This window comes from Fundulus heteroclitus, chromosome 22 (assembly GCF_011125445.2).
Source record: "Fundulus heteroclitus isolate FHET01 chromosome 22, MU-UCD_Fhet_4.1, whole genome shotgun sequence".
Classification (NCBI taxonomy): Eukaryota; Metazoa; Chordata; class Actinopteri; order Cyprinodontiformes; family Fundulidae; genus Fundulus; species Fundulus heteroclitus.
Window position 1 is genome coordinate 7,357,315 of NC_046382.1, and position 26,879 is coordinate 7,384,193.

At 43.7% G+C, this 26,879-nt stretch overlaps 1 protein-coding gene across 2 annotated transcripts; it reads right to left on the bottom strand.

Annotated features, from left to right (window-relative positions):
- On the bottom strand, positions 1-26,557 carry zgc:110045 (uncharacterized protein LOC664755 homolog). Of its 2 annotated transcripts, XM_036125899.1 has the most exons (14): positions 25,973-26,557; positions 25,843-25,862; positions 18,126-18,236; positions 17,980-18,003; positions 17,847-17,879; positions 17,640-17,756; positions 16,392-16,523; positions 15,854-15,982; positions 11,837-11,926; positions 10,034-10,075; positions 8,599-8,674; positions 6,585-6,637; positions 2,847-3,016; positions 1-2,528 (listed from the first exon to the last, which is right to left on the bottom strand). In XM_036125899.1, exons 3-14 carry the CDS (start codon positions 18,201-18,203, stop codon positions 2,168-2,170), a joined length of 1,305 nt encoding a protein of 434 aa, XP_035981792.1. In that variant the 5' UTR covers positions 18,204-18,236; positions 25,843-25,862; positions 25,973-26,557; the 3' UTR covers positions 1-2,167. The 2 variants fall into 2 exon arrangements, with proteins under 2 accessions (XP_035981792.1, XP_012708491.1); XM_012853037.3 differs by lacking the exon at positions 25,843-25,862 and having other exon boundaries at positions 25,954-26,557.
- Positions 26,558-26,879: the final 322 nt, after the last annotated feature.

A 26,879-nucleotide genomic window follows, 5' to 3' on the forward strand; every position in this document is an offset into this window, starting at 1 on the left:
TTGCAGGGTGCAATGATGACACAATAAATAATCTTGATACATTTTAAGAACAGGAAACTGGGAATATAGGTTTGAATTTATCGATCAGTCAAAATTATACATACAAGCTGAAATGTACATAAACACTCCGACTAATATTTGGTTTAACGTCAATGTCCAGGTTTTGCAGGAATTGGCAGAGTTCCTTTGAATTTCTTGGATTCGAGTTATTGATCTCAGCAGGATTGAGGTTTGAGGAAGAACTTTTCAGAAGCTCGAGGTTGGCTTGTATCGCACATTAAAAACCAGTTTGGATGGGTGTTTGGTATGATGGTTCTTTGTAAGCTTAGTCTTAGTGAGGTCCTTGTTTAAAAAAATAAAAAAAAAGGTTGAGAACAACTAGCCTTTCATTAGACATGACAGTTTGCATCATAAAGCTCTAAGTTGGACAAATAAACAGGATGTCTATTTGAATATGCTTTTCCAAATAGAGAAGATGAAGTTCTCACCAACCGTGTCTTTAAATCCACGTATGGCAGCTATTTGATTAAAACTTATCTGTAGCTGCAGCAGATGACAGGTCATTCACACTTGTGGCACTCTCTAACCTAATAAATCTCCTACACACACAGTACTGCACAATCTCTACTCACAAACATGAGTTTTTGTGTTTTCTGAAACTCCAGAGACATGATTCTGTTTACTTGTGTCGCTAATAGTAGTTACCATGGTTATTGTGTTTTCCCACAATTAGGACAGGCTAAGTTGGGTTTGTAGTTATTAATAGATCCTGACTTCAGAAGAGGTTTATTACAATCCTTGTCTAGTGCACTTAGAGTATCTGTTTGACATAAAAGGGATTATTCTTTAAATACTTATCATCTTGACTGACTGGACTGATGAGCTCTAAAGTGAGGCTAATTTGCCTCCAGTATTTGCCCTGAGGGAAGGCCAAGTACCAACTGTGGTAGTTCTACAACAGCTTGAGATCCATGTGGTCAGGAGTCTTAATAACAACCCCAAAGCCAGCCAATCATAAGCAAGCGACAATCCACTGGTGTCACTGTCAACAACATGGACTGAAAGATTTACACTTTCAAGCAAATCTGAAATTTCTACCATGCACAACCTAATCTGGTGGAAAGTTTTAGTAGCAGAAGAGCTAAAGATTGGGCTGTTTGACCACAATTATGTCAGCTACATGTTTTGGTGGACTTAAGGATTTTAAATTAAAAAAGAGGATTAATTGTCAAGTATAAATGATCTGTACTTGTATAGCGCTTTATCAAGTCCTGAGAACCCCAACATGCAGTCATTCACACACTGACAGTGGTGAGCTACATTGTAGCCACAGCTGCCCTGGGGCAGACCGACAGAAGCGAGGCTATCATACGTCAGTGCCACCGGGCCCTCTGACCACCAGCAGCAGGCAATGCTGGTGAAGTGCCTTTGCCTAGAGATACAACGACTTAGACAGCCAGGGCATGGGATCTAACTCCTTAGCTCCTGTGCCACTGTTGCCCGCAAATAAAGCAGCATCTTGCTTTGGGGCTGTTTATGGTGCCAGTTAAACTGGTGCATTGCACAGTGAAGGAAGAGGACCACTTATCAACTGGACAAGACAGATGCAACCTGAACCGGGTGTTTCAAAAGGGCATTGATCCCAGTCATACATACGTTTGAATGGATAAACATGCTAGCATTAAGCTAACATGAAGCTAACGTGAAGCTAACGTTAAGCTAACATGAAGCTAATGTGAAGCTAACATGAAGTAACATGAAGCTAACATTTAGCTAATGTGAAGCTAACATTAAGCTAATGTAAAGCTAAGAAGAAGCTAACATTCAGCTAATGTTAAGCTAACATTAAGCTAATATGAAGCTAACATGAAGCTAATTTGAAGCTAACATTAAGCTAACTTTAAGCCAACATGCAAGCCTCTGAAACAGCCCTGACCTCAAACCCTTTGAAAATTTGTGGACAACTTTAAAAGCCAGATAGGTGGCAGAAAACCAGCTAAATTGAACAAACTTTACCCTTTCTGATAAAATGACTTCCCAAATATCCAGACATTTAAGCAAACATCACTTGTGATTTCTTTGTCTATTAGACGCTGTAAGTATAACTTGACCCTAAAAAAAGTGTATGTAAATTTCTGACTGGCCCCGTAGACTTGGCGAGGCAGCGTCAATAAGGAGAAAACTTCTGCCGCTCAGATTTTTTTCCTCCAGAGCTCGCCATTTTAGCAGTGTAGGTGGCTAACCCCTGAGACAGGCCGGACGCTGCTCCTGGGTGGACGGTCAGGACAGGGAGGGTTTTCATGCCAAACAGGCTGGAAACAGGGAGGGCGTAGTGCTGGCCCTGGATTCCCTGTAAGGCGGAGGGGGAGTGGACGTTAATGGTAGAGGAGGCTGGGTTGGTGGACGCCAGGACGGCCATGGAGTTTGCAGCAGATGAGACGGTGGGGACAGTCTGAGAGAAGCTCATGTTGAGGTCAACGGGGGACGCGGAGGATGCAACCTGCATGGTGTATTTAGCCATCTCTAAGCTGGAGGTCGAGGAGTTAAAAGAAGGAAGGGGAGTTAATAAAATAAAATAACAAAATGGGTGGGGGGGGGAGAAGAAGAGAAGGGATGAGAAGAAGGAGAAAACAGAAAAATCAAACACAGAATGTGTGAGAAGGAAAGCAGCGAGAATGAGGATTTTAATGCAGTCAAGAGAACGGAGCAGTGAGCTGGAACAAATCCAGCCTCACCCAGAGAACACAACAAATCTGCCCTTTACAGCAGCGCGCTGTTTGGATGTCTTATCATCAGGCTGCAATGTGAAGCACCGCAGGACGTGGCCGCCCTGCGTAATGTCTCACCTGGCGTTGATGAGGTACTGGGCCACGCCGATGCTGGCCGGCGAGCCGCTGATCGTGACTTGGCGCATGGCTGAGCCATCAGTGGCGCTGGCAATTTTGATGTGAGCTCCAGAGACCTGCCGAATCTCATTGATCTTGCTGCCTTGTCGTCCAATTATGCAGCCAATAAACTGGAGGGAGAAGATTGAACGCATGTAAATAACAAAAGAGCTCATATTTCAGCGCTGTCCAGGAATTAGATCTGACAGCAGAAGATAGAAGGAGCTGCCGGAGCAACAGCAAAACAACGATTTCCTTTCTGTCCTCTCTGAACCCTGCCTCTGCTATAGTAATACCTTAAAATGTACTCGTGTCAGTTTATGTCCATGAAATGAGGTGGGATTTGATAACGACCCGGAGGTATCACAGCAGTAGAAGACTGTTTTTTTAATCTCAGGCCGCTCTCTCCATTTTGGCCACAGTGCTCATTGAATTTCTGAAGAAACGTTTTAATATGAAGGTCTGTAAATGGAGTAAAGCGCCGTGCTCTGTCTACCAACCAGCACCTGTGAAACTCGGTAATAACCGTGTCAAATCTTTCCTGTTGATTCAATGCGTGGTGTTGACTGACAATTCACAATTTTAGGGAAAGGTTACTTGCTTGACTCTTTGGCGAATCTCAGTTGGTTGCCTGGTAACAACGAGACAGCGGTCCAGCCAGGAAAAAAACGGTCAGACTCGCACTTTGTTGTTTTTTGCATTTCATCAAGCAGAAAGCTAAAAGAGGAACTTTTTAAGGGCTTGATCAGGCGTGAGTGGTCTTCCCTTTTTTTGAAGGCTTTGGTTGGTGGCTGCCTGTAGCATAAACATGACAACGCGTCAACATGAATGTCAACATTTATTTTGTCCTTTTTTCCAGTGTGGACTAATTATACAATCCTTCAACTCCATTGACCCTGAAGAACTGGACACACAGGTTTGAAATTATTGAGGTTTATTTTTTTTTCATCCAAACAGTGTCATAATTATACATATGGATCAAACATCCCCTTTGATATTTAGCTAAATGTCAAGTGAGTTATCAGACTGCACCTCAAAGACACTTTTATTAGCTAGCTAGAAGCTTCTGGAACAGTATTTGACCTATTCTTGACCGAATTGGCAGCAATGAAGGAAATTGGTTTAACTTGTGTTGATTTTCTGCCTGAAAACTATATTTTAGTGCACAAATATTTAATAGAGGTGAGATTGGTGCTTCGGGGAGGCCACTCAGCTTAAGGCTAGCCTGGTTTGTCCCATCCTATGAAATGAAATTTGATGTCCTGGAACAGCCACCAGAACTCGGGCCTATCATACATGGAAATATGCTGGAAGACCATTGTCACTGTGTGCAGTAAAGAAAGCTTTAATGGACAATGGTGAGATGTTCCGGCTGCCCACACAGACACACCAAATACCTCCAGTAGACGAGTTTTAGCATGTTTGGAGGAGCTACAGTGAGACCTTTAAATGTAAAGTCAAGCACAGCGGTGGCAGCATTATGCTGTTGGGCACGTTGCACAAAGCGGATGGTCCACTGAAGGAAGGGGAACCTCAAATTTATTCAACTACACCTTAAATCAGGTTGAAAGTTAGACATAATGATCCCAAACCCCCCATATCCCACCTTCCACCAGCAGGAGCCGAAACATTCTGCTCAGAGGATTTGCTTCCTGAATACATGTCAAAACTTTTCCTTCACAAATGATTTTCCTTCACTGATTTAGAAAAGCTTTTAAAACAATCCGTAATCATTTAACTTTTTATGGTGATTAATGTTTTAACGTCTGAAGGGAGTATTGCCTTTTCGTTCAGTAGGAGGATTTCCTGTTTTAACCCTTGAATGTGAAACAGATTCAGCCTGGAGATTGTATTTTATCTGCAGTCATTGCAGATAAAATGTTTTGCACTCTTGCCTCTAGTTTAAAATCACGCTAAAGGAAAAACACTGGAACCCATTTCTGCTTTTGGCAGCAACATCTTTTCCTGGCCTTTACTGTTTTTTTCTGTAATCTTCATTTAATAAAGTCAATCAAGCACTTAGAAGACCGTCTCCAGATATCCTTTTTGTAGAGCAAACCCACCCTGGCACACACAGGCAGCTTCTCCATGTGGTGTGCCTGATATGTCATTGTAGGACACATGAAAATAAAGAATAGTTTTTAAAATTTAAGAAGTCTGAGGTCCAGCTCTGATTGGCTAATCAGGCCCTCCCAACGTCTCCTCCCCCCGAATGTGAGCACCTCAGTTCTGAGGAAGGCAGAAAACCAAACCAAAAAAAGATCTCCAGCAGAATGAGCTGCCATTAAGGGTTTGGCTGAATTACACACTTTATTAGTTTTGTCCAATGAAGTCACAAAGCAATCGTCTTTAGAACAATTTTTTTCTTTTTGCAACATCACAACATCTTTTCGGTTTTTCACCCAAACCCACATTGGACGTAAGAACTCTTCATTAGAAACACTTTCTTCAAACGCTTTTTATGCAGGTAAAATTTAAAGCTTCAAAGCTTTGGTTCTGCTTTAGGTTCTCCTCCCTGTTAAAGGGGAGTTTTCCTCTCCACTGTCGCTTCATGCATGCTCAGTATGAGGGATTGCTGCAAAGCCATCAACAATGCAGACGACTGTCCACTGTGGCTCTACGCTCTTTCAGGAGGAGTGAATGCTGCTTGGAGAGACTTGATGCAACCTGCTGGGTTTCCTTAGAGAGGAAACCTTTTGACTTGATTGAATTTTACTTTAGAAAGAGCCTTGAGATGACATGTTGTGAATTAGTGCTATATAAATAAAACTGAATTGAACTGAATTAATCTGATTAGATAATAATTTGAGCTTTCGAATTTGTTATTTAGTAAACTTACCCGTAGACGTGAATGAACAAAATGATTATGTTTAATTCTGAAAAATATACATAATCCCTGTTTCTTTAATAAATGGAAAAAATATGTTATTTTACTATTGTAACTGAATCTTGGCAGATTTATGATACTGATAATGTCCATATACAGTAATAAAATAATGTAAGGCGACTCATCAATCACTATTCTAACAGGACAATCATCCTGAACTAACATTAACAACTGTTACTTTATTAGACAAGCAGTCTAACACTAATCGTTCTGATTGAAAGTTTATGTACGACACAAAAACGATGGGTGTGGAACAGGAAACCAACCAGTTTAAATAAACACTTCCATTTTCAATCCAGAATGAGACCATAAGTTGTTGATGACTGTGAAAATGTGCAACTCGCAAGAGATATTGAACCAAATGTTAGCAGTGGTGAATGAATTAATACATTTGCATTGTGTTATTTTGACAGTGCGTGGATCAGAGGAAATACTAAATAAATTCATTTCTGTGCACCAAAATCCTTTTATAAATATCTGTAGCTGTCAGCTGTGTGATTATTCTACCCTGGAAAAAGAGCCTAAAATGAATCTGACGTTCCTGGCCATGCTGGGCGGACAGTACCGGCATTTTTGGGCTGAACTTCTGCCGACTGTAGCAATATTCAGCGAAACTGCCAACAACTCTGCTATGACAAAGCAGCGGCTGAATTTATAATGTAATATTTATCAGCCAAGAAAAAAAGGTGAATAAACTTATATTACATTGTGTTGCTCAGATGTGTGCATTTCCCATCATAAATTCCTAGAAACCTGTAATGAACTGAGGATGCAGCGTGTTGGTGTTGGAGCACAAACAGTGGAGCACTTACATCATTAGGTATCGCCAGCTCCTGTGTGCTCGTGGGTGCAGAAGCATCCAATCCTGCGAAGTAGGAAAAGAAACGCTAATAACAGCACCGTGCTGGAGGTTTGCACAGTCATGACATGAAACATCAACATGACTTTAGCTGGTTTGTTACCGTTATGTAGCTTAAACAAGCATTCGAATGGAGAAAATAAAGAAGAAAGAAAGGTTTGGGCATAAATACATCAAAACACGGAGAGCTCATCCTTAATCCTGCTGCAGTTTTATAAATCTAGCTTATAAGTTGAGGATGGCTATCACATAAGCCCTGCCTGAGACATCAAAAAGCTGCAATGTGCAGGTGCTTCGCAGTTTAACAGAACCTCGTGGAAAAGGTGGTTTATTTCAGGCATTCGGTTCAAAAGGTGAAACTCAAACTAATTATTACACACAGAGTGGTTATAATTTAAGCATTTGATTCAGCTCGTTTTAAAGGAGCATAGCGTAAATTCCAGGAGTTCTGCAGACGTCTGCCCCCTGTGGCGACAAGTTGAAATGACACCAGTGTTGAGCACGAAGAGGGAAAAGCATCTTATATGCTGCTGAGACTGCACAGCTCTTTTATTTTAGAGGCGTAATGTCTTCTGAGGCAAGAAAACTATAAATATTCAAGTTTGCCCGTGTTCTCTTGCTAATTCACAGATTACAGCGGAGACTCAACAAAGTAGCCAGATCAACGAGAACCTGTCACTCTCTCATAAACTGATTAATCCAGCCTATAGAGGCAGCTGCGGTAATTAGAGGGAAAAAAAATTTATACGTCAGTGTAAATAATATTTATCTTTAAGACTTGCCCTATGCACCTTTAACGAGAATGGCTAACAGCTAATTAAAACTCCAAATGTAGTTTAAGATCAATAGAAAGGGGAATTTTAAATGCAGAAATGTGATGTTGCAATAAAAATATGTAAAACTACAACTCCCCAGAAACAGCAATAAGCGATTGAGCTAGTGTACGTCCTAAAGGCTGCCCCACAGCAGGTCTCCCTTCTTGGCTTACGATGGCGCTGTGCCAGGTGTGACTGTCTGAGGAAGAGCCGAGCATTCGAGATGTTAACTTGATCCTGTGTGTTGGGATAACTGAGTAGCTGGAAAAGAAATCCTGGCAGTGCGCGAGTCTATTTGCTGGAAATTTAATCCAGCAAAACTCTGTTCCTCTATCCTCTCAAGGCTGCACACTTTTTCCCTCCACTCAATTTTCCATTGCTTGCATAGCGGGCTCTGGCAACACCAAGCTTCCTTACCAATGACCTTTTATCGTCATAATAATATCCCTCTGTGTATTTCATCAGTATAATTTGAGTTTCACGTTTTGTGTTACTTGAATTGATGAAATAAATTCCAATTCCAATCACATTCTTATTAATTGGGAAGCACCTGTGACGCAATGCAATGTTTGTGGTTAGTGGGGGCAGAATAAATGAGTTCGGGACGACTGAGGAGGGGGACGATGTGGCCGAGATGATGTTAGATTCAGAGGAGAAATGTTGTGGGTGGGGGGGTAAAGGAGTTTTTTGGAAGGAGGAATAACTGGGTGAATGGGCTCAAAATTTGGGAGGAAATGAGAAATAGTGAGACATATTTACTTAACTGTAAATATTCTGGTAATTTTCCACATTTTCCTCTCCACATTTTTTAGTCTGTCTGCATCATATTCCTTTTCAGAGTCTTAACATCTCAGCGGCTAACTTTCAAGATTATTGATCAAACTCTACTTTGGTGGCTTAACCTTTAAACTGGCTGCCTGCGTTCCCCTTTTCCTTTCATCTGCAGTAAAGCTAGCACTGGTAGAAAAGCCGCCACCTACAAAGATTTAAAAAAAAAAAAAAAAAAAACCTGTGAGAGTCTGTAAACTCTGAGGGAATGGAGACATCCTTGATCCTCGCTGAAGTGACAGCGGTGTAATGACGGTGTGATTTCCAAGAGGAGTGAAGACAAGAGGGATAGATGGACTTCCCCAGGGAGCCGTGGGTACGTACCAGGAAAGGTAGGGTTGCTCTGCCCAAGGGAAGGGAGGGGGATATGCTGCATAGCCAACTGGTGAAGCTTGGTCAACTGCAGGGTAGGAAGGAAGTTAGAGCTAACCGATCAAAGTGGATTATTTCAGAGGAGCTGAAAACTACAATCTGAAGTTCACAAACATCACACTGCAAAAACAAAACTAAAAATAAGTCAAATCTTCTTGAAATTGGTGCATTTATCCTTGATTTTAGCAGGTAAATAAGATACTTTGCCAATGGAATGAGATTTTTACATTTAAAGGTATACTATGCTAGCCTCGTGAGACCATCCTGATCTCGCGAGCTTTCAAGGTTTCACTCGCAGATCAGTCTGGCTACTCTCCGTTAAAGAAAATTTGGAGCCATTCACCAAACGAACGTCCAATCAGCGTTGGCTTTGAGGCGGGTTGAGGTGTGACGCAACCGGGGTTGATTTTCCAGCGAGGCTCCCCCCAGAGGGCGAAAGTAAAAGTGCACTGTCGTAAAGATGCTCAGCTGTTCTGGTTCCTCCGTCAAGCCAGGCGCGGTTGTTTTGAGCTTAGCAGACAGGCGAACGCAACGAAAAGTCGAAAAAACGGCAGTACAAACAATGACTAAATAAATAAATAAATAAAAAATAATAATAATAATAATAATAATAAAAACTTGATATGCTTGCATGTTTATTTGACGTTAACGCGCGGTTCTTTGTTGTTGCTTTCGCGCGTGCATATAGTGAATGGCAGGGCAAAAACACATGGAGTTCTCTCCGTAAAGCGAGACTTCTGTGCGGGCCGAGAGCTCCTGCAATTGCAAGTACGGTATTTCCCCCACAGACCCCCAGGGCGGCCGAGAAAACCTTTGTTCGACCTGAAATGACTCATTTAATCATCCAAAACGGTATGAAACACATTAATTAACTGAAAAATGTTGCATAGTATGCCTTTAAAATAGGAACAACTCATCTCTATCATCTTATTTCAAATGCAGTATATCTAATTATCTTATTTTAGGGGTGAAAATACTCACTCCATTGGCAGATCATCTTATTTACCTGCTAAAATTTAAGGATAAATGCACTAACTTCAAGAAAATTTGACTTGTTTTTAGTTCCGTTCTTGCAGTGCACAGACGGTGTCAGTGTGAGAGAGAGAGAGAGATCGGTCTGCCTCAGAAAGCATGCAGAAAACAGTCACATCCCTGCGCTACAACGGATCAAATGAGATCATTTCCATTTCAAATCAATGATTTGCTGTGGGTTAGTGTTAGTGATAGTCAACAGATCAGGGTTACTGAAGGCTCCTCTCTGCAGAGCTGGGGGGGGGGGGGGGGGGGGGGGGGGCACAGAAAGGGGGGGCGTGTCGGTGCGCTTGGAAGGAGCGGGCAGGAGTAGATCGTTAGGACGGGTGTGGCTCGCTCGGATGGGCGTACTTACATCTTGGTGTGCGAACGCGTACTGTCCCGGGATGGCAAACGCCTGAAAGGGAACGAGACAGGAGAGGTTGTCACACGCCGCATGAAATACAAACAACAGTCTGAGGTATAAACCCGGGCGCATGGGGCAAAATCCATTCCCTTCCACTTTTCTCTGGCTCTAATGTGTATGGATCTGATGGAGTTTCATCTAAATGTCATCTGCTGGCTTTTTTTTTTTTTTTTGGCCCCCTTTGACTGTGGCTTGAAATCCAATAACATAAACAGATGTCTGATAGGTCAGAGCGCACGGAGCCAAAATTCAGGACAAGCAGCTTGCCGGCCAGTCGATGGCGGTGAACTTTAGGCCGTCCTTCAGGTCTCGCTCTGCCTGAAGTTCTGCACATTTCCTGTCTCTCTAGCACGCGCCCCTGCGTCTTCTGATGGGATGTTATGCGACAGGCTGAATCCAGATGGTGCATAATTATGAACCGGAGAGGGAAGGGATACTACGCTGCTTTCTTACAAATCCGGAGAAACTGGGTATGTTTTGTATTCAACCCCCTCTGGGTCGTGTGGCGCTGCTCCAGTTACAGCCACAGCTGTTTGTGGCCACGTCTCCACCAGCTTTGCTCGTCTATAAACGGAAATCTTTGACCATTCTTCTTTCTATAACAGCTCGAGCTCAGTCCAATTCCCAGTTGGATTTATGTCTGGACTTTGACTAGGTCATTCAGAGAGGCTTAAATCAGAGGCAGTTCTTCCTAAAGACGTTTCCACATCTATCCAGGAGTCTTTGGTCAATGCTGGTGGCTCTCACTGCAGCCTGCAAGTCGATGCGTCTCAGATTTACGCCTGTTTTCTGTTGCTATGACCCGGATCTCTGAGAATCTGCACAGGCACATAGACCAGGACGTGCTTTAATCTGAACCTTTACGTTGGAGCTCTGCCTGTATGTTTGAGGCAGTTTTCCTTCTGGAAGGTGAATGCATACTTGTCATTTGCAGCAGTCCAGCTTTATCCCTTTAATCTCCAAAATCCCTGCTGGAGAGAAGCATCCCCACAGCGCGACGGTCGCATGCAGATGTGCTCTCCTCTGACCAGAGCACCTTCTACATCTCTGCTGTGTTCCCTCCCTGGCTGGTGGCAGAGTAAAAGCTGGACTTCATAAAGCTTTCATTGGACAGTTTCTTTCTTCTGGCCATTCCTTCCTAAGGGCCAGATTTGTGGAGAACATTTCTAGATTCTCCAACTCCAAATGTGGAGCTCTGCAGCTCCTCCAGAGCTACCGTGGACGTTTTACCTGCTCGTCTGATTAATGCTCTAATGGGTTCCTTGGTCTTCAAGGTGCTCCTTGTTCTCTAACGCTCTCTATTTTAAAACTGGACTTTGTTTAGGGGTAATAAAGTAGAGAGGGTGTAATGCAAGTGTATGCCACACTTTTCAGATTACTATGCAAAGAAACACAATAATCATTTTCCTTCCCCTTCACAATTAGGCACCACTTTCTGTTGGTCTGTCGCATAAAAATCCAAATAAAATACATTTGGGTCTGCTGTGTGACGAAATGTAAACAGCAGCCTGTAAGAAAAGAGTCTAAAGAGTGTAAAAGTCACATATTTAGAGTTTTGCCGCATTATTTTCTGGCTTCAGCCTCCTTAACATCCTTCCTTTACAGCCTCTCTGTTCACATTAGCTGAGAGCAGTTTGTTCTCACAAACGAGTCCCTCTAGTGGATGATGATCGGTGGGATTCAGCGGCTGGATTTCCTTTATTTTTCAGATTTGTCAAAGCCCAGCCGGGTTGCTCCTTCCTGACCACTTACTTGTGCAGAGTGCTGTGGGGCCAGCACGGCGTGAGCTCCGACGGGGAGGACCTTGGGCCGGTAAGGGATGGTGGCTCCTTTCGGTGGAGACTGGAGGCGCGGCCATGCAAACCAAAGAGGGAGAAAAACATTATGCACCCCCCCACAGCTGGCACTGGTGCGTTTTATGCACTGCTTTCCAGCACTCAATCAGCATTTTTATGCCCCATACATCTGCGGTGAAAGGTACATGAGACCCTGAAGCAAAAGGAAGCTGTGAGCAGACCCCATAATTAGGAATGAGGCCCAAACTTTAAATCCAGGCCCGGCGCTGAGCCTGATGCAGCGGGAATACATTAACAGAAGATTCTGCAACAAATACTAAGTAGGAAAACAAAGAGGCAAGGAGTTACTGAAACCACGCGTAGTGACTTATTATGAATGCAAACCGGCTACCAGTGGAATGCGCTCACAGTCGGTGTAAAAAGAAAGTACGCCCCTTTCAGTTCTGGGTACCAAATGATGATGATCTGCTAGAAATTCATTTAAATCAAACCTCAAGCGCAGAAAAAACAACAGATTCCCCACAGCCATGGTTTACAGAACAAACGCGGAGCCCAAATGGGAAAAACCCTGAGAAAAAACAAAGTACACCTTCCCTGCTCCAAATACTATAAAGGAGCAGCCAGCGTGGGAACCGCTATAGAACCAGCGGTTTTTAGCAGCAACGACCTCAGAGAAGCAGCTGTCCGCTCATCAATCTGGGAGGATTCCTGAGGACGGCGTCTGAACAATTTAAAATCCACCAGTCTGCAGAGAGAACCATTATTCTCAACTGGAAAAGCTTTAAAACGTCCGCTTATCTTCCCAGGAGAGGAGTGGACGTCCCAGATAACCCCCCCCCTCCCCAAGGTTGAACCATACAGTAATCACAGAAACGACTAAAAAAAAAAAAAACTCTGATTGTATTAAACCTCCACAGCTAGCATGTTAAGTGTTAGGGGCTAACGACGGGATGATTTAAAGAAGACTAATACGGCCTCCAGGAGAAAAAGGCTTTTTAATGAGAACTAGACTTGCATTTGGTGCAAAAGTGAATCTGAATGAAGGACAGAGGCTTTAGGAGGCAGAGTTATGGTGGTTTGGGCTTGTTTTGAAGCCGCGGCACCCAGCAGTCGACCAAAGAGATCATACCGGGTCATCAACGGGACAACGATCCCAGACGCAGAAACAAATAGAGACCAGAACCACTGAGCTGCCACTGAATCCTGGTTTTTCCCCACAGAGTTGCTCCGTTTCTGCTCTTTGTGTTCAGTAAGTGACGACAGCGTGGCAGGAGTGTTTCTGTAAACCTGAGCTTAATAGTTCAGAAACGTGTGCAAAGCGAAACATTGGAAACTGAAAGGGGCGTGCTTTCTTTCCCGCGTGACATTAGCCAAGCACCTGTGTTAAAAGGTCAGAGCTTGTTATTTCACAGCGCTGCGGAAAAGCCTCCAGGTCTGCAGGTTCTGCTCTCAGGGAGTCAGACTTTCTTCTAACCTTGCAGAGTAAATCGCCATCAGCGTGTTTTCTGCTTCTCTAAAGGTCTCACAAAGTTTTGGTCTTCAGCTACTTCTTGACTCACTGTCACTCAGTTATCCAAGAACTTTGTTACTCGTGTCATAACCACGTCATTTGTTCCCATTTATTTAAGTCAAGTCTCAGTTCTGGCCTCACAATAGTATTGGCACCACTTTTCACAAACTTAAGTGTAGCTTATTGGGATTTTATGATATAGATAAATTCAATGTAGAGCACAATTGTTAGAGTAAGTTGTCATTTTTAAAAAAACGTTTCTCAAACAAACAGCTTAATAGTGTGGCGTGATTTTTTGTTTAATCCCCCAGAGTCAGAACTCAGGAGAGCCGCCTTTACCTGTAGTTACAGCTGATTGAGTTCTGGACTTTAATTACCGTATTTCTCTAACCATGAGTCACACCATACATTTTTGAGATAATTTAAGGATTTTAAGTGTGCCTTATAGTCCAGAAACTACAGTAGGCTCTTCTGACACATAAAAAAGGCATTGCTCTAAACCAGGGGCGTCCAAAGCGCGGCCTGCAGGCCGTTTGTAGCCCACTGAAGGATGTTTTTCTTAATTTTTATGGCCCAGAGTGCTCTAAATGTAACACTGTTGCTGTCGTCCTGCTGGAAGGTGAACCTCCACCCCCCGTCTTCTGCAGCCTCTGACAGCTTTTCTTCCTGTATCACCTCCATTTAGCTCCATCCTACCTCCCATAAACTCTGACCAGCATCCCCACAGCCTGATGTTTCCACCACCATGATGAACATTTGGATTTTTGACAATTGTTGTATTGCATACAGAATATAAAATTACATTTTAATTTTAATCTGACCAGAGCACCTCCTTCCACATGGTTGCTTTCACTCAAGTTTTTTTTGTTTCTTGCTACTTTTTCATTTTGGCCAGATTCTCTGAGGGCACAACCAAGTGTTTTCTAAGCATGTTCTACCCTGAACTGTTGAGCTCTGCAGCTTCCCCAGAGCTAGCATTGCTCATGTCCTGCTAGGTTTGCAACACATTTAGCATTTTCTGACAGTGACTTCAGACTTCTCTACATCTTTTTCCCCTGATCCATCTGCTGCGTCGGTCTTCACGATGCTGTCTGTAGCTGCCATCAAAGTCAGAATAAATAAATAAATAAATAATAGATTAATAAATATTAGGTTAAAAATATAGAGTTCATAAATACATACATTTCTATAAAAAATAGTTTCATATTAAAGTCTTAATTTCGTGTATTTCATGTATATTGTTTGTTTTGATATGGGGGAACATGTCTTAATTAAGGGGGGGGACCAAAGTTTGCTGCCGCGTGTTGACGGGGTGTTAACTTGTTTTTGGGTGTTGCTACCTGTTCATTAAGAACATTATGGACCAAGCTAGCAGGCAGACACCTCGTTGATTCCTCTGGCTAAGACTGTGCAATAATAATAAAAGAAGACTGGATAAGGTGCATAGTGCATTGAAGGACAGAAGATTTTTATTTTTCTCTCAAGGGAAAGCGGCCAATGAGGTACATTTATGTTTGTTACTGTTATCTTTGTTTGACCGTAAAGATGTAACGTGACAAAATTCTGTTGCGTCATGTATGTATGGTCGCGTTGTTTCTTTGATGTCTTTACACTGAAATAATTTGTTTTTATTTGCTTTCTGTCTGTATATCAAACAGTTCTCACGGCACACTATCACGCTCCTTGTGTGATTAAAGCCCGTAACTTTAAGAACGACTTGGTTTCGTGATTTCGACTTGAGGGGGAATTACACTGTCGGTCCTCCGATGTTCTCTAAGGAACCTCTGGGGTCTTCACAGAAAAGCTGCATTTACGTTGAATTCGACATACCCGAAAGTGGACTCTGGCTGTTCTCTACTCACGGGACTTCTGACATTTTTGTTTGACTGAATTTTATTTAGGAGAAACAAAGTAAAGGGGGGCTGTACCAAGATGTCCTTCTGGAAACCATAAACCGCTATAATCCCTCCATTCATTGTCTTTTAACCCTCTGACCCGTGCAGCGTGGGTGGGGGGGGGGGGGGGGGGGTGGCGGGGTGCAGGCCCCCAGTCCTTCACTATACAATCAATAATTAAGACCTACTCTGTCTTGGTCAATCATAAAAGCCCAAAAACAATTAGACACAACATGCAAACGGTTTAGGGGGGTGAATACTTTTGCAAGGTGACTCTTAAAGCTGTTAGCTAAATCTTAGCATGCAACAGATCATGAACTGCAGCATGATGCATCTGTTAGGGCCTGCGTCTGGGTTTGTTGATCTTTTTTGCTTTAAACAAGAACACACTGGTTTAAAACTTTTGCACAGCACTGAACACGTTAGACATTTTAGTATCTGACACAGCTTGATAACCAAAACCCTTGCAGGCTTGCAGAGCTTAAACCCGGTCCTGAACAGGAGCAGCACGCTGCACCCGGACAGCCGCTGCGGGCGGAGGAGCGGCCGTCTCTCCGGCGGCGCTCACCTCCAGCATGACGGAGCAGATGTGCCTCACGCACTGAGTGATGGCCTGCGGAGTGCCGGAGATGGTGACGGCCCTCTCCGTGGAGTCCGGCAGCATGTCTCCTGCCACCTGAACCTGGGCGCCTGTGGTCTGTGGAAAGAAAAAACAAGGGAGACAAAGGCTGGTTATTGCTGAAAATAACACACTGACATGCAGTCTGAAGCCCCCCCCCCCCCCCCCCGATGCACTGTGACCTGCAGGGAGCGGCTGCAGGCTAAAAGGCTATGATGCTCCAATATTTGAAGAGGCGCTCGCAAATATTGTCCATTCAGACGGAGTATTCAAACAAAGCTGATCCACACAGGCCTTATGAACGGGATCTCCATAAGCAGTGCACACACTCACGGTTTAAAGCAGAGACAAACAGAAGAGTGTTTGGGTTTCTGCTTGGTAGGCTGCCCTGGAGAAGGTTTTTTTTTTTTTTGTTGTATAATTATTCCTGCTTGGGTGCAGAGAAACAACTTCCTGCAGGAAAAGAAAGAGGGAAGAGAGCCCTTACCTCTCTGATCTCCTTGATCTTGGAGCCTCCTTTGCCGATGAGCGAGCCGCACTGGCTCCCTGGGAAAACCAGACGAAGTGTCACAGGTGGCTTGCTTGTCACGTTGCTGTTTGTCATGGCGGCGGTGATGTCCTGCGGGAGAATTCAGAAATACACCACCGTTTTTTTGTTTTGTTTTTTCCCCTCTGTTGTGTTTACAGGACCCCAGCCCGGTTTGACGTGTCCTTTTCAGTTATTCCTGTTTTTACGAAGGTTTCTTTTTAAAAAGCCAGCGATGCACATTGATGCCCACACGCTCAATCGCATCCAGGTATTTCACAGATATTTACTGCCTCTACCTGGTTCTAAAAACACTGAACCTCAGGTGCACAAAACTACGCAACAGAATTAAAAAGATGGATTTACGACAGGAAGTTCTGGTGCGGCTATACAGAGCACCAGTCCAACCACGTCTGCCTCTTTTGTAGAGACCATGCACATATATATATATACCTACATTTAAAACCTTCTGTTTCCTCACGTATTAAAAATGTCTTTGTTCAGAACAAAGAGGGACACCAAGTTGAATCCTGTGCGTCTAATACACGTATTTTAGGAATCAAATATGGAAACATCTGTGTGAAGCCCAAACTCCTCCGCAGCACCGCGAGAGACAGACGAAGGCCAACGACTGCATCGAGCTCTGAAATCAATCTTACTTAGTTTCACAAACGCAGTTTTCATACATTACTGCTCTAAGGTTTGGAGTCACCCAAAAGAATGTCACGTTTTTTCCAACAAAAACTCACATTTTATTGATCAAATGAGTCACAAAACAAATAGAAGACAAAGTCAAGACATTGACTAGATTAGAAATACAAGACTATAGATACTTGAAACTTGATTGGACTTGAAACAATAATTTGTAAAGGACAAAAATCCTGAATTTGCAGCAGTTACATCCTTACAGACTTCAGCCTTCTACTTTGTTGAGGTTTTCTGAGGAAATCCCCCCCCCCCCCCCCCCCGAACCTAAAGGGGGTCGCCAGTCGCTATTATTTTGGGGCCGCCGGCTGAAAAGCATGGCAACCCCTAGTCTAGGCTGTGTTTTCCAAGGGACCCCAAACTTTTGAGTGGGCATATATTTAAATAAACAATGAGAAAAGTGTGTTTTTTTGTGTTCTTGAGGTTTAAATTCAATAACCATAGACCAGAAAACCACTGAGAAGCAGAGAAGCAAAGAATCGCTCATGAATCTGTTTTCCGTACCTCCTCAAACTTCTGTGCAATCATGGAGAAAGCTCTGAAGATTCCCTCCGTGGGTCCTGTGATCGTCACTATCCTCTCAGGAGACGATCCCTCAGATATGTTGATGCGGGCGCCGCTCTGCAAAGCCGGGCCGATGGTTATTTTGTCTTTATTTCGTTCCGACTAACAGGCCTGGATAGGTTGCAGCAGGCGACAGTGAATACTCACCTCCTCCCTCATCTTCTTTACCGTTTCTCCTTTCTGAAAACATGCAGATTTAAAAAATAACAAAAATGGGTGTCATGAGGCAAATGCAAAGAGTCAACAACTAAAAAAGAAGATTCCTGTAAATGAAATGTACCTTTCCAATTATGCTCCCCACTTCCTGTGAGGAAAAAAAGACAGGAAGGAGTGAACAAGAGGCAATGGCGACTCTCGCTCGTACGACAGGAGTTGATTATTTGGGAATGAGCTCCAGCCAGATGGGTCGTTAGAGGAAAACGTTACCTTCCCGTGCATCAGCAGCCTCAGCGTCAGCGTGACGTTCAGACCGCCGTCCAGGGCCGTTTCTTCCTTGTCGGACATCCTCCCTGGTTTCAGATCTTTAGGATAGATGCTCTGCAAACAGAAAGACGGGCCTGGTGTTGGGAGAGGCTTGTGCAGGAAATGATGTGTAAAATTGAGGAGGAAACCAGCCACGACCAGGAACGATTTCCAAAGGCGCCGTTTTATCTGTGTTCAGCGCTTTGGTGAGCTTGGTCTTTAGTCAACAATCGCTGAGGTTTGGGTCGCGCATGAGTCGAACTTAACAGAAGGGAATTTATTGTCTGTGTTTCACACAATGTGAAACAGTTTTGCAACTTTTGTTTGGCAAAATATCCCCAACATACAGTATAAATACCTGATAAATGTATAAAAATAATACACTAATACACAGAATGAGGGTAATCAGGATGTGTGCTCTACTTTTATGGATTTCCAATCAATGAAACTCGGGCGCTTGTGCGGGCGTACTCTTTATGATTTTTAAATTTAATTTAATTGTAAGTATCCCATCCTTTCTCCTGTTCTTTTTTATTTTATTCCTGCTCTTTGTTGATTCAATGTTTATTGGACTGAGTGTTTTATTGTTGATTCTGTAAGGTGACCTTGATTGCTGAGAAAGGCTCCTACAAATAAAATGCATTATTATTATTATTATTATTATTAGTTTAATTTCTGTATGAATCCAGATGTTCTGTGAAGGCCTGAGATGTGTTTCAGAGAACATGAGTGAACAAAAAGCATCATGAAGACCCAGGAACCCAGCAGACTGGTCCGGGAGAAACGTTTAAAGCTAGACGAGGTTAGAAAATAAAATCCTGAGCTCTGGAGACATCAAGGAGCTCAATTCATCATATTTTGAATATAAAACCTGAAAAACCAGGGCCCTCCACCTGAAGTAACTGGGCAAGGACCGCATTCATCAGAGAAGCAACAAAGAGGCCCATGGTAACTCTGGAGGAGCTGCAAAGACCCACAGCTCAGGTTAGATAACGCGCCTGCAGGACAACTAAGCCTTCCACAAATCTGGTCTTTATGAAGAAGAACTCCATAGTCGTACCCAAGCCATAGGAATTTCTATTTTCAGTCATGTAGAGAAGTCATTTCTAACCCTGGTCCTCAGGGACCCCTGTCCAGCATGATGTGTCTCTGTTCCAGTTCACCTGCTTCAAATGATCACAGGACCGCCTCTGCAGACATCGGGTGCTGCAGAAGCTTAAAGTTTAAAAGTCAGGAGTGTGGCAGCAAGGAGACGCCTAAAATATGCGGGCCAGGGTCCCTGAGGACCTGGGTGGGAACCACGGATATTATGGACAGGAAGGAGGTGCTCTACTCAGATGAAACCAACTTTTAAGGTTCTAAACGTGGAAGAAATCACCCTGAACACAACATCCTGGCAGTGAAACCTGGTGGTGGCAGCGTCATGCCGTGGGATTGCTTTGCATTTAGCGGCTGATCAGAGTTGACGGGGCTAAGTTTAGGACAATCCTGGAAGAAAACAACAACTGGAGGCTGCAGAAGACCAAAGACTGGGATGGAGGTTCATCCCAGTCCTTCGACAAGTCAGTGAACAGGAAACCAGAGCTACAATGAAAGGAGGGTGATGCGTTCCAGTGGCCTAGTCAAAGTACGGATTTAATGAACCCAAATGAAGATCTGTAGCAAGGCTTGTTAAATCACTGCCTACAGATGAGTTTGAGCTGTTCTGAAACTAAAGAAGAGGTTAAAAATGTTCTACGTGTAAAGCTGGGAGGGACAGATGTGTAAAAGTCTCAGCCATCTGCATCCATTCAGGGCACCAGAACTCAAATCCGCACACTGTGTTTCATTTAATTTGTAACAAACTATCGTTGGTCCTCTTGATAATTCAGATTCAGATTTATTTATTGCTCCGCGGTAAAAAAAATCACAAAAAAACAGCCACTTTCTGTCACACATTTCCCATGAGCAAAATGGAGCAGGAAGGAGATAAAATCTTATTTTGTCTGCTATAATGATGTCCTTTGTGCTTGTTCATCAAATGATATGAGGATAAACTGCTTCACAGACAGCAGAAAGGTTCATGGGGTGTGTTTACTTTTGACAGCGCTGCAGAGCAACGTAAGAGAAGCTCAATCCCTGGTTTCAGCAGATGCTGGCATCCTGTTTAAAGGAGTCTTTGGAGAGTTTATCGGGGGCCTGATGGTGTCTGAGGAGATTTATGGATTGCTGCTGTTTGTCTTCTGATCATATTGCTCTGAGCAGGATGGGATGGAGGGCGTAGGCCTATCACACGGTGCAATCGTCACGTGCCTTTGGTTCCAGCTAAATAAAAGTTGTGTGACTCCCTGGGGGGAAGACGAGACACAAAGGAAGGCCTGACGATCAAGTGATTGGAGTGTGACTCGCCTCTGAGCGCCACAGAGTCCACTCTGTTGCTGCGGCGTGTCCAATTCTTTGCGTTTGTGGGACAAACGACGAATGACGATGCGGTACGGGCCGGGCAGCTGATTGGACCGTAGCAGACAGAGATACAGCCGCAGCTCTGTGATGGACCAAGGTCACAGTGTTTATGAGATTATCCAGGCTCTGAGAAGTCTTTCTTCGGCCGCTGACGAATGACGACGCGCGGCTAATAAACCAACTAATCTGGGCGGTCGGAGGAGTTATTTTAGGAAGAGAGCGTCTGGGTTTTCGCCGAACATTGCCTTAAAGTCTCCACGCAGATGTTCTGAAGCTCGTCTGGAGGAGGAGACGACGTGTTGTTGGCCGGCTGCTGGGAGGTGTTTCCAGCGAGGCTGCAGTAATCCTGATTGCACTTAAAAGCAATAATGACGCATTTTCTGGCGGACATGATTTGCCCTCAAGCTGAGAGATAGATCAGATCATAATAAACAAAATTAGGTGTTTCTTTTTGTTTCAGCTTTTTTTTCCTGATTCTATTTTCTAGTTGTTGCCATTTTAGTTTATATACTTGTTGCTTAGGTTATGTGTTTATTCTTTAACCATTTAGTAGTATTTCAGTTAGATGCCTCTCAGCTCCTCTGACTTTTAGCATGAGCTGTTCCTCCTCTCCACCTGAATGCTCTCTCCTGTTTCTGTCCCTTTTTAACGCCCTGGTTCTCGTTACTCATCGTTTCCTCCGTTAACTTCATGCTCCCTGTTACTCCGCCTGGTTTCTCTGCCGTTCTTTCTCATGGTCTGTTCCTTATGCCTGCTGTCAGCTGTTTGATTTTGATTTCAACGTTACAATCCGGCACCTACCGTCGTGTCTGCATTTGGGTCCTTACTCAGCTCAAACGTGGCAAGATGGTATATTTTTACTAAGGGGTGTCCCGATACCAGTTTCTTTCTAGACCGCGTACCAGTACGAGTACTTGACTTCAGATTCTTGCCAATTCCAAGTAGCTACCGGTGCTGAGTACTTAATAAATTGGGACTTATAAATCACACATAGCAATATAATTTACCACTGAAAACCACTGATCATCAGGGACGATGAATTCGGTAAAAACTACGTTTCTGGAGTACTTAGTTGTGCCGCAGCAAACTCTGAATTATGTGTCATTTGTAGTCTTGCTTTATCAAATTTTTATGTTAAAAGGCACCTTTTTTGCCCCTCTTCACAGCACAAAGCAAAGATTGGTATCGGTTCAGAGTATCTGGTTGCTTTTATAAGTACGAGAACAAGTACTTGACGTTGGTATTGACACACCGCTGATTTTTACGAAGGTGAATGTTTGCATAACTCTGTTAAAAAGCAGTTTTAGGCAGGTTTTCAGTCCAAGTCTCTGGGTAATCATCAATTTTACTTTTAGCTTCTAACCTACTTCTAACGCCCTTAATGTGATATTCCAGGACCCTTATTGCAAAATGTGTAATATTCACAAAAACAGATAAATACCAATAACATTTCTTTGTCCCAGCCAGACTAAGAGAAATATGAGTAGTTTATGTTTCCAGCAGAACTGGAGTTTGGGGTCAGACTCATCAGCAGCTAGTCATTAAAGCAGGCTTTGAGGTTGCTTTTAAATGTTTAATTTAATTGCTTTTTGTAGGGCATAAATTTAAATACAACAAACAACCTTAATTGTTTCAGAAAACAAGATTTGGGAACAAATATATTTTTATCCACATCAGATCAAAGATACACACACAGGCTCCAACATATACTACATGCATTAGAGTAAATATTTGGTGTAATGTCTCTTAGTAAGCTGAACCTTGAACACAAGTATTTTGTAGCTGTCAAAAGACGCCTGGCTCAATTTCAGACGGATAATTGACCACTTTCCTCGGCAGGTTTGAGTTGAGGACGGCGTTTTGAGGGGAAAGTCGTTCCAGAAGCTGAATGTCGGCCAGCTCAGTCCGCTCCAAATCCAGTTTCCATGTGTCCGCGATCATCCATCTCAGTCACCCACTGTGTCCAGGTTTCAGTGGACTGACCCACACTGACCCCTTCAGATGAAATTAAGTGTTTGGGGTTTTCAGGGGGAAAAACCTGTAACCACTACGGCTCATGAGCACCAGAGTCATCGTCCACACCGACGTGTGTTTTCCACAGTGGAGTAGCAACAACTGATACATTAAGCCTCATTCTGTGCCTTCAAGACCAAAAAAATAAAATAAAAAAATAAACACAATTTGAATCCTTGTATTTTATAAACAGGGCGCTGGTATATTGTGTGATGGGTTCTATTTTCCTGTGTAGGTCAGGATTGGTTGATTTTACCCAGTGGAAACAGGCTAAAATCTGGTCAATAAGTGTAAGAAGAGTTTGATTGTTGATATGCCAATAAAGATTCTTCCACTTATTTGTGAAAAAGGCATAAGTGATACTTGACATACAACTGATTAAAATACATTTTTAAATCCTTCTTTTTTCTTCAATTGATACTACTTTTAAATAATCTTATTAGGCCTTCCTCTTCTTCTCATAAACCTGGCAGACAGTTTGCTTTCTGTGACCCTCAGCCATGTTTAAAGTAGAGAGCAGTGGAACAACAGAGAACGGCTAACACCGAAGCTAACCGCTAAGCTAGCCGCTAAGCTAACCGCTAAGCTAACCAGATACATACGCTAGAAGTGCTCATGCGCAGCCAGCAACAGCAAGCTAACAAGGATTATGTGATATATCACAGAACTCGAGGCCAAACAAAGATCATCCACTATAACCTTAAGTACACTTCTCTGACAATGACTTGTCAGATATTAATTTAATATATTTAAGCTCACCATTACACTCATGTTCAAAATTGTATTGGAGGCATCAAGCTGAGGCTTTCAAACCCAAGAATAAAGTTGTGTATGGTGGCGGCAGCACCATCCTGTGGGGCTGACTTGTTCTCAGTGGTAAAGCTTTTGGTGAGAGAAGGACTCACAAGCAGGTGGAACCAAAATCAGGCTGAGCAGAAACTGAAGGAAACATGCGGAGGGAACCCAGCAGCAAATAAAACGGCTCTGGTCCCATGTCACTGGTCAACTCCCCAGTTCTGACACATTTCTGTTTTTCAGTGAGAGTTTGCAGCTTTTTTTTTAAACTTGCCGTTGTTTAACAAAGGGTGACGGTGGCGTAAGGAGTTAGGGAGTTTTTCCTGTTACTGATGGGTTGCTGGTTCAAACCACAGCTTTGACTACCTCGGTTGTTGTGTCCTTGGGCAAGACACTTTGCCTGCTGGCGGTGGTCAGAGGATCCGCTGCCACCAATGTATGGCAAGTCAAATTGACATGTATCAACTGTTCGCATCAAATCTGTTCACGGAAAGGGCCAAAGGTTGGTTTTAGCCAATCGCAGCATCAAGTGAAAAGCAGGTCAGGGCAGGCTGATTTGGATAGTGAGAATCGTGGATTCTGACAAAACAGATGTGATAGCAGCTACGCGTGCGTCCTGCTCTGCTGCCATGTTTATGTTGCTACGGCTGTGGGCTCAGCAGCTGGTATGTCCCGCCTTAAACCTCAATGCTGCCACGTGATTGGCCAACCCATGCTGGGTCAGTTCTCCGACGGTTGAGGCAGGACAAGATGGATTTGTGAACGCACAAATACCGCGAGAATTCAGCTGGCAGGCAAGGTTACCCCAGGGTAATCTAACCTGGGTTACAATGTAGCATCCGCCTGTGAATGAACGGGCGAATGACTGAAGGTTTTCCATTTTAGTATTTTATTTAGCAGCCTTTATTATTTTAACTTCTGTCTACTTTCTGTGATTGCAGCATTTTTCTGTTGCACTTGTTTTTTGTGTTTGCATCATACTGTATGTCTGCAGTGCAAGTGGGCCTTTGTGGCACGTCCAGCCGTTTGCTGACGGCTACTGTAGAAAATACACAATACATCGCTCAGTTCTGAAGGTCAAAATGTATGTGATTAATGCATGTATACATCCCACAGGAACTAATTTTATTTCAAATGATGATGTTTATCTTGCCTCTGTCATGTAATTAATAGCTTCTAAGCTAAAACAATGGCTTTATTAAGAGTTAAAAGGCAACAAAACAGGGTTTTAGTAAAAGACAAGTGTCTTTAGAGCAAATGATTTAAACTTATTTCCTCAAACCATCCTCACAGGCGCTCCGTAGTGAACTTTCTGTCACTTTTCAGCGCGTAGAAGGAAACAATCATAGATTTACCTCAGTCCTACCACCGGTGACACAGTCCAGTTAGAGACAATCATCTGAGATGTGTCCAGATCAACCCACACAAACAATTAACAGGGTTGTTGACTGAAACAATTTCTCAGTCAAAGAAGCACCTTATCCAACAACAACGAGGGAAAACAAAACAGAAATAAGACTGACATGTTCCTGCAAACCTCCACAGCGTTCTCCTCTCTGTGCATCGTTACAATGACTACATCAAACAAACGCCGGCGTCTCTCTCTCTCTCTCTCTCTAATCCTACAGGCCTGGATTTGTTTAGTTAATGCTAAGACCCTTTTGACCTATTTCTGTCACCTCCAGCAAGGCAGCGCTCAAGACTTCTGAACAAAACCCCGGTGCACAACGGCAACCGAGGAGTTTACACGAATATATAAAAGAAATAAGAGATCATCTAGGGGGAAAATCTGCTCTGTGAACGCTGACAGACAGAAGTGTGCCTCAGACAATTAAAACACGCACACACACACGGGGCCTTAATCCTGGAGGGAAACGGGGGAACAATGTCTAAGTGGATTACTGGAGGGATTTCAGTCGACTATGAATTCAAAATCTAAGGCTAAAGCAAAGAATGTCTCATTTTGAACAATGTAATAATGCCGCTGTGTGTTACGCTTCGTTACATATTTCGTTACACTCGGTGTTAAAGATGCCGTCACTTCAGTCAAGGCGCATTCTATATTTAATAAAACGTCTGCCGCTATCGCAGCAAAAAAATGTCCAAACTGCCCGGCGAGAGAGATTACGGCGTGAATATCTGGAGTGGTGACTATTTATAGCCTTTTTGAGCCTGCACATATCATGAGGCGATGCAGAGCGCGCAGCATAAAGGTTAGAATAACCGAGGCGCATCACAAGTTGGGTTTTAGGTGTAAATTCAAAGATGTCTGCGGGGGAAAGAGTTTGAATAACAAAAGAAAATCAAGGAGAGGAGTGGAGGAAAAAAGAACAAGCCGCTCATCATATCTCAGCCTAATAGGAGTCAGGGGTAGCGCGTTAAAACAAAGCCTCGCATTGTCTGGCATCCATTAGATGTGCAGAAGCAATACCTTCAAGTTTCCCTCTGCCTAAACTCCAGCGGTACCATAGTTAGCAGCTATTCTAACGAGAAAAGCTGCCCCCCCACGACTTCTGAAGGCCAACCATTTGTACAAACTGACCTTGTGTAAGAGAAATTCTTGCTCCTCTTCTTTTGGTCGTGGTATCTCTGAAATGACTGGCCTTTTTTAGTTGGAGGTCTGTGCTCAGTGTTTGCTCCCTTTGTTTTTTCCAGTGATCCACAGAGTGGACAGATGGCTCCCTGTGCCCTCAGACCGGCTGGAGCGAAGGCAGGCTTTGCTATTAGTCCCTTCAGCTTAGCCCAAGATAAGCCCCTACGCAGGGCAAGTGGGCCCGCATCTCTCGCCTAATTCCCCCCTGTCACAGCCACCCAAAGAGGCGTTCCTCTCAAACGAAGATCCTCGCGCCGAGGAGGCCTGGCGTCGGGGCAGGGCAGGGTTAGGGTTAGGGTAAGGAGGCTCGCCGCCTGGACGCCGTCCAGCGCAGATAGGGTGATCTACGGTTACAGCAGCTCAGAGAAAACCCCGGACGGATCGAGCATTTCGCAGCCATCAACGGGGAGAGACAGTGAAGCGATGCCTTGTTAACCAAAAGGGTCTTTATGACCAACAACTCTGCAGGACTGCTGTGTCTTTCATTAGGTTCTCACTGAGCTCCCCGCCTGCTTAAAAATAAACCCGCCCTGTAAGTCGGCGCTCTGAACGAGGAAACTAGCTGTTGAGATGTGCAGAAAACAATGTGGTGTCTGAGGTATTTAGTGGTGTTAAGCACAATGTCTCTCTGGGGTGCATCACCCCCCCTGCGGCCTCTGCCCTCCCCCCACAACAAGCCCCTGTGGCCTGGTAATGAGGCCAAACTGGACACAATCAAACCATTCTGCGCAGAAAAATGTATTCATCTGGGCTCCGAAACTGTGCAGGAAATGAATCAGTGAAGCAGAAAGTGGCATATTTAATTATCATTCAGCGCGTCACACAAAGACAATCATGGCCTCATGGCTTGTGTGGCACATATCTACCGACACAAA

What these genes read in the sequence shown, in the direction of transcription:
- zgc:110045 (XM_036125899.1), bottom strand. Translation starts at nt 18,203, where the DNA reads ATGTCCGACAAGGAAGAAACGGCCCTGGACGGCGGTCTGAACGTCACG. An exon ending in TTGCACAGAAGTTTGAGGAG is followed by an intron (nt 16,524 to 17,639) that starts GTACGGAAAACA and finishes ATTCTCCCGCAG; the next exon opens with GACATCACCGCCGCCATGAC. An exon ending in CAGTACCTCATCAACGCCAG is followed by an intron (nt 2,529 to 2,846) that starts GTGAGACATTAC and finishes CTCGACCTCCAG; the next exon opens with CTTAGAGATGGCTAAATACA.